At 41.0% G+C, this 7,751-nt stretch overlaps 1 protein-coding gene across 3 annotated transcripts; it reads left to right on the forward strand.

Annotated features, from left to right (window-relative positions):
• On the forward strand, positions 2,935-5,780 carry LOC109836691 (glycosyltransferase family 92 protein Os08g0121900-like). Of its 3 annotated transcripts, none has more exons than XM_020404669.1 (3): positions 2,935-3,244; positions 3,829-5,233; positions 5,453-5,780. In XM_020404669.1, the coding sequence occupies exons 1-3, from the start codon at positions 3,121-3,123 to the stop codon at positions 5,544-5,546; spliced, it is 1,623 nt and encodes a 540-aa protein (XP_020260258.1). In that variant the 5' UTR covers positions 2,935-3,120; the 3' UTR covers positions 5,547-5,780. The 3 variants fall into 3 exon arrangements, with proteins under 3 accessions (XP_020260258.1, XP_020260259.1, XP_020260257.1); XM_020404670.1 differs by having other exon boundaries at positions 3,829-5,213; positions 5,433-5,780; XM_020404668.1 differs by having other exon boundaries at positions 3,829-5,196; positions 5,416-5,780.

A 7,751-nucleotide genomic window follows, 5' to 3' on the forward strand; every position in this document is an offset into this window, starting at 1 on the left:
CTATTAGCAGTGGCGTGGAAAGAAGCTCCTGAGTCGATGACCCAAGAATCAGAATCGCTATCCATAGCAAGGATCAAGGCATCCTGCACGATATGAGCCTCCTGCTCACCCGCATCCTTCTTTGGTGCTTTACAGACCGAAGACATATGGCCCTCCTGGCCGCAGTTCCAACACTTCCCTTTGATAGACCTAACCTTCGAGTTCGGCCTCTTCTTCACTGATTTCGACCGATTCCTGTTCTGGTTCCCTTTCTTCTGGCTTCTGCCTCTCTGCTCGAAACTTAGGGCTGAACCTGAACCTTCTGATTCGGACGATTTCCTTCTAACCTCCTCGGATAGAATCATGCTAACAACCTCATTCAGCTTCAACTTCTCTTTCCCCGCCGAGTTGCTAATTGCCGTCACACAACCTGCCCAACTATCCGGCAACTGCGATAGAATCAATAGGGCTTGCACTTCGTCATCAAACGTGATGTCCACGGAGTCCTTGTGAATGTAGAATTTTCATCCCTTTCTCGCTCATGTGCCCCAGCCTATTGTGCCACAGATCTGTACTCTCCTTGCCAGCTGCAATTGCGAGGGTGTCACTCGCATGTGAAGTGAGGTAGAGAGTTCCCGTTTTGTTGCCTCTGGCAACAACCATCGTACCGTTGGAGATCCTCCACGAATCCCCGGTGAATGTCGAAACGTAGCCTTCTGCTCCAAGCTGTCCCACCGAAACAAGATTCCTCTTCAGCTTCGGCACGTGTCTCACGTTCTTCAAGTTCCACTTAGAGCCCTTTATCTGTATCTGAACGTCGCCCTTTCCAACAATATTGCAAGGTTCATTATCCCCCAAGTATACTTTACCAAAGTCCCCTGCTACATAGTTCTGAAGTAGTTTCCTATTAGCAGTGGCGTGGAAAGAAGCTCCTGAGTCGATGACCCAAGAATCAGAATCGCTATCCATAGCAAGGATCAAGGCATCCTGCACGATATGAGCCTCCTGCTCACCCGCATCCTTCTTTGGTGCTTTACAGACCGAAGACATATGGCCCTCCTGGCCGCAGTTCCAACACTTCCCTTTGATAGACCTAACCTTCGAGTTCGGCCTCTTCTTCACTGATTTCGACCGATTCCTGTTCTGGTTCCCTTTCTTCTGGCTTCTGCCTCTCTGCTCGAAACTTAGGGCTGAACCTGAACCTTCTGATTCGGACGATTTTCTTCTAACCTCCTCGGATAGAATCATGCTAACAACCTCATTCAGCTTCAACTTCTCTTTCCCCGCCGAATTGCTGATTGCCGTCACACAACCTGCCCAACTATCCGGCAACTGCGATAGTAGTAGAAGGGCCTGCACTTCGTCATCGAACGTGATGTCCACGGAGATAAGTTGATCAACAATCGTGTTGAACTCGCTGAGGTGCATCGTGAAGGACCGTCCTTCTGCCATCTTGAGGTTGAAAAGAGTTTTGACTAGATGCACCTTGTTTGCTGCCGACGGTTGCTCGTACATCTTCGCGAGCGCTTCCATAAGCCCCACCGTCGTCTTCTCCTTCAGAATATTGTGGGCTACTGATTTGGCGAGCGACAACCGGATTTGCCCTAGAGCCTTCCTATCCAGTACCTCCCAATCACCATCTGACTCCGTCGTCTTCTTTCCCTTTTCCTTGCCCAGAAGCGGGCGATACAAGTCCTTCTGGTACAGATAGTCCTCCATCTGCGACTTCCAGTAGGCAAAGTCTCTTTGATTTGCTTTCCTCTGCCATGGCTTTCACACAAATTGCTGAACGAAGCTCTGATACCAGTTGTTGGGGATTCGAAACAATCAATCGAACCCTTGCCCTTCCGGACCTTGTGTTGAAAGTAGGAAAGTAGGAATAAACCACAAATAAAGATCTAACCTTGTAAAAACAGTAAAAGAGACGAACACACAGATTTAACGAGGTTCGGCAACGTGCCTACGTCCTCGGGAGCCACACCACACAATCTTTCTATTAATTGAAGAAGAAAATACAAGCTCTCAAACAAGGGGTAAATCTCTCTGAGATTCTCTCTCTCTTAGCAGCCAAAAAGCTCTCTTTTTGATGTCCTACAAACCCTAGAAACGTTTGGGTATTTATAACAAACCCCAGCAGAACAGGATTCCTAGATAAAATAGAAAACAACGAATCTGCGTCGCGATCGACCGCTTTGCCAAGGTCGGTCGACCGGTCAGAACGACGAAATCCTACAGGGTCTTGTGCACGATATCGGTCGACCGCAGCGACCACGCCGGTCGACCGGCCAGAGCGAAAACTTCTTCTCAGTCTCCTGCAGTGCACGCGGTCGACCGGCTCTGCCACTGCGGTCGACCGCACAGTCTTCTGACTGTTTTCTTCGTCTTTTCGATTGCAGCTTTGGGTCTACACACTTAGACTAACAGTTACTACAATGGATCATGTAAACGTGAAAATTTTCCTCTATGATGCTTATACACAAAATTTAGAACTTCTATATGTGTTAAATTTGCTATTAAATCAACCAGGTTTATTTTTCAAACTTATCTTAATTCAACTAATTAAAACAAAGTTGGGATACTTCTAATAAAAAATTTAACAAATATTAATATATTAATAGTTAGAAAGTACTTAAATTAGTATGTAAATATCAGATAGAGACATTCGAGTGAGAATTTCTACGATTTCACGACCGATGGTAGTAACATGTAAATTTTAGAAACTTTAGTATGTTTTTTTAACACCAAACTATAACTTGTGATATGTACGTGCAACAAGTAGGAAACTATACATCATTTAAGTGCAATTTACCCAAAAGAAAATTTGCATATTAACATTATTATACTAATGGTTAGATGAAGTTTAATTTAAGAACTTCGAGTAATGATCGAGACGTGGGGTAATGAAATAGTTCCTGGGTTATTATCTTATCGTTAAGCTCCTAAACCCATCAGATTGTGACCCATCATCTTCTCTCAAATCAAGTATCATCCCCTCCTTATAATTCTCATTCCAAATCCAACCCCCACGTCTTAAAACCGACGGGAACGTGCGTTTCTTTTTCTCTCTCAATCTGTTAAAAAGAAAGAAAAATAAATTAGGACCAGAAATAACTTGATGGATCTGGTGCTCCGCTGGCGGTGATGATAAAGGAGAGAATCATGAAGAAGAGGAGATCTCTTCACTCTTCTTCTTCTTCTTTCTTTGTTATTCTCTGCTGTGCTCTCTTCTTCACTGTTGGTTTCTCGACGTTTCGCCTTTTTGGAGGTAATTCAAGCTTACCTATCACTCATTTCTTGTTGAGAGCGGTGAAAGTATTGGACTTTTGACTTAAAAATTGGATTTTGTTATCTGGGTACTTGTTGTTCAGTTGAAATTATGAGGTTTGAGACCCATATGTGGATTGGGGATCTTTTTTGGTTTTTTATTTACTGTAAATTTTGGGGTGAGATTATTATTTGATTTGTTGAAATTTACTATTGGTTGATGTCCTATTGGATCTGTGCTTTGTTTCATGGATTTTGCCTTTTAATTTTAAGGATTGTTGTTGGGCTTAGATCTGTCTGTTTTCTTGCAACTGTGACTGTTATTTTCGAAGTTATGCCTAACTAAAATTTCAACTTTTTTAGTTGGTTTGTTTTAATCACGTTAATATCCTATTTTCAGCGAGGTATTTTGTTTTTTCCCCCTTCCTGATTTTAATCAGGTTTTATTTTGCAATCCTCATCGATATCAGTAACCACCAACAAATGTCCTATTCTCCTAAATTCTCTCTGTTCTTAACCAATCTAACTCTACATACTTCTGTCTCTAACAATTTTCTCTGATTCCTGTCTAATTTTTTTGAACAGTGTCCTTCAGGCCGGTCCTGGTGTCCACGTGGCAAACCCCTGCCATGAATGCCCTCTCATCAGAGCAGCCGTTGCCTCTTCAAAGCCCCCCAAATCCCCCTTCTCTCAAAATCCAAGAAGCAGTCTCATTTCCTGATTTGATACTCCTCTTCATTAAACCCCCATTAGAAACCCTCAGCTCAGACCTCCAATGCCTCTATTACAATTCCAATTCATCTCACAACCCCAATCTCAAACTGCCCCCAATCTCCTCTTCTACACTTAACCTCTTCATCCGATGCCCTCTCGCTCCATTTGGCTCCTCAGTGTCTTTCTCGCTCTCGCCTTCGGTATCCTTACCTCCTGTTGTGCCTCTCAGTTGGGATCGTTTGGCTTACTCTGCAGTCATAGATCATCGAGATAACACCACTGTTGTCTTCGCTAAAGGGTTCAATCTCCGGTCTGCTCGCTTATCTGATACTAATCGATATGAATGTGTGTTTGGTTGGCGTTTTGACAATCCTAAGTATGCACTCACTACTCCGGTGGTTTCTGCTGCTCAAGAGATTTTTCGTTGCAAAACTCCTCTCAGTGTTCTCAGACCATCCAATGTAAATCCCCCTTTGGTTTCGATTAAAACTAGAGGTCGTGGCTCAATCACGCTACCTACTGTGGCTCACCCATTAACAATATCCAACCCTAAGAGAAAAAAGAAGCATAATATGTGCATTTGCACAATGGTCCGTAACCAAGCTCGATTCTTGCAAGAATGGATTGCATACCACGCTCGGATTGGGGTTGAGCGATGGTTCATCTATGATAACAACAGCGATGATGGCATTGAGCAAGTTGTCAGCTCGATGAGTTCAGTGAGCCTCCATGAATGGCCATGGGTGAAGACTCAAGAGGCAGGATTCGCACACTGTGCACTCCGTGCACGTGATTCTTGTGAATGGGTTGGATTCATTGATGTCGATGAGTTCTTGTACCTTCCAAGCAATGTAACATTGCCTGATTTGTTGGCAAACTACTCAAATAAGCCATGGATTGGCGAAATTAGAACCCCTTGTCATAGTTTTGGTCCTTCTGGACTAAAGAAAATACCATCGGATGGTGTAACAGTAGGGTACACTTGCCGTGTGGCTGCACCAGAAAGACACAAATCAATTGTTAGGCCCGAGGCATTGAATCCATCATTGATCAACATTGTGCATCACTTTCATTTGAGAGAAGGGATCAGGTATTTGAATATGGATATTAGGGTTATGGTTGTAAACCACTATAAGTATCAAGTGTGGGAGGTGTTCAAAGAGAAGTTCTACAGAAGGGTGGCTACTTATGTTGCAGATTGGCAAGATGAGGAGAATGTGGGATCGAAGGATCGAGCACCAGGATTAGGGACGAAGGCTGTTGAGCCTCCTAATTGGTCGACGAGATTTCGTCTTCTTCGGCACGTTCGTCCTCCTCCACGAGCGGATTGTCCTGCTCTCCCTGCCCGTCTTCCTCTTCTCTGGCTTTGTCTTCTACGCCTCTAGATCTCAGCCACAGGTAGGTAGTTATCAACGAGGTAAAATGTGGGATCGAATATGGGATCGAAGGATCGAGCACCAGGATTAGGGACGAAGGCTGTTGAGCCTCCTAATTGGTCGACGAGATTTTGTGAGGTTAATGATACTGGGCTTAGAGATTGGGTGTTGCAGGTTTTTGCTGATAGGAATACTGGGCTACTTCCATGGTAGTTCAGTGAGAGGATTATACTACATTCATCACATTTTGGTATACAGAAGAGTAGAAGAATTTTTTTTGTTTTTCCCCCCCTCGTTGATGTTGTTTTTATCTCAGCTTTTGTAATTATAGATAGATAGGGAAAAACAATTCTTTTTGTAGATAGATAGATGAATATACATTCACGCATTGGATATTTGTAGTTCTCTTGTTATATTCTTTTACTTCTCCCATCTGAATCTTCATACGTCTCTTAGTTCTCAACCTGTTCTAACGGTTCAATGTTTTTTTGGACTAAACAAACTTCCCTTATATACTAACTACGCCAATAGTTTTCTTCTTCTTCTGAATTTGGTTTCGCTTTACGTAGTTTTTAAGAGGCAAATTGCTCTCGACCTTGGAACATTGTGAGTTAGAAGGGCCTTTGATGAGGCCATGAGCTTATCGTAATTCCAATTTCCCTTGTTATCGTTATGTTCTTGTTGAGTTGTGCTTGTCTTTGTGATGTTGGCCAATGCAGTCACAAAGGGCGTTTCCTCATTGAGAGCTATGCGCTCTGTTTGTCCCCTGGTGACTGCTTTCAAGGACAAAGATGTTATACCTGCCTTGATGTAATCCTTTGAAGAATCTTTGCCTTTTTTATCACATTGATTTTACTCTCACCCTAGCCTTTTAAGCTTAAAGTAAAAGATGTTTGCTTTCTCTAGAGGAAAGTATTCCACCTAGAAGATTTCGCTTTATCTACACTTATCTATTAGAAGTTGCTCTTACAATGTATTTTGCTGGTTGCTGTCAACTTCCACTAATGGGTCTGTTTAGCTTTTTTATCAACCAAAAGGAGAGCTTCTGATGGGATCAATGGATAAGAGCAGCTCCAACCAGGCTGCATTTCTCCAAAATGTAGCCCGGTTGAGCTCCAATCGGACTCCAATTTTTGGAGTCCGGCTGCAAAATCGGAAGATGGGCTGCATATTTGGAGCTTTATCCTCCAAATATGCAGCCCCTCCATTTCACTATTCCCCCTCATAAAATTTCCACTTTATCATTCTAACTAACTAATTATTTTTAGATATTTAATTTAAAATCAATATAAGTTTATTTCTACTAATTATTTTTAAATAAAAGTTTTACAGTTGGAAATGTTTTGTCGATACCTTCAAAATGAGACTAATATTGAATAATATTAATTGAAATAATACCTTCAAAATGAGACTAATATTGAATAATATTAATTGAAATATAAAATTTCAATAACCAAGTAATTCCTATTTGGAGTTAAGCATGTGCTGTAGAAATTCCTATTCCCTTAATTTCATCAATACCTATAGATTCTTTGATTTTGACGCCAATGTTATTCATACCTTCAACTTTCATTTTTTCTGAAGTTAAGCCTCTTTTTAACTGTTTGAGTTGTATCTTCCTTTGAGGCAAATGTGACGTAAATCCTTTTAACATGTGAGTTAGCACAAATATGTTTTCTTCTGAATTCAATAACATGAGAAAATTTTGATTGATTTGAACACATTAGAAAAATTCTCCGTCACACCTCGGTAATAGAGAACAATTTTCTATAATCCATCTAAGCATAAACATGTAGAAATTTCTACAATTTACTCTAGAAAAATTTACCTGTACTATTTTTTATGCTACCCGTCAAGTGACTGATGAGACCTCGCTCAGGTCGTTTTACTATGTATTGAAATGAATGATGAGATAAAATAAATCAATTTGCTCTTATAATAATATTTCAAAGTATTAAAAGTACAATACAATTATCATGGCTCTTTGTTCTTCCTTTTAATTCAATAACATGATTACGAGAGACGCATACCAAAACGAAGGCTATTGTTTCTTGGGAGTTGGGAGCATTATCATATTGCACTCTTTAATTCTATTTCATGTGGTGTTAACAACTTTGACCAATTATTTATTATTTGCTAAACCTTTTTTTTTTCTTCAAATGCTTATTAGTGTATAATATTCTCTCATGTGACTGTAGGACCTTTAGATATGGCCTGTTACAGGCAATTGCCAACAATTATTGTTTACGACGCCATGCTTTTGTCCTGCTTTCAGGGTTCAATTATTTACTTTAATATCTTTCAAATAATTGCTCTTTTTAATTTAATATTAAGGGGAGGTTTATTAGGCTCAGGCTCTAAGCAAACCGTGTCCAACATGAGTAAACAGATGTAAACACAATGATAATCTATGTAGCC

This window comes from Asparagus officinalis, chromosome 4 (genome assembly GCF_001876935.1).
Source record: "Asparagus officinalis chromosome 4, Aspof.V1, whole genome shotgun sequence".
In the NCBI taxonomy this organism is placed as follows: domain Eukaryota; kingdom Viridiplantae; phylum Streptophyta; class Magnoliopsida; order Asparagales; family Asparagaceae; genus Asparagus; species Asparagus officinalis.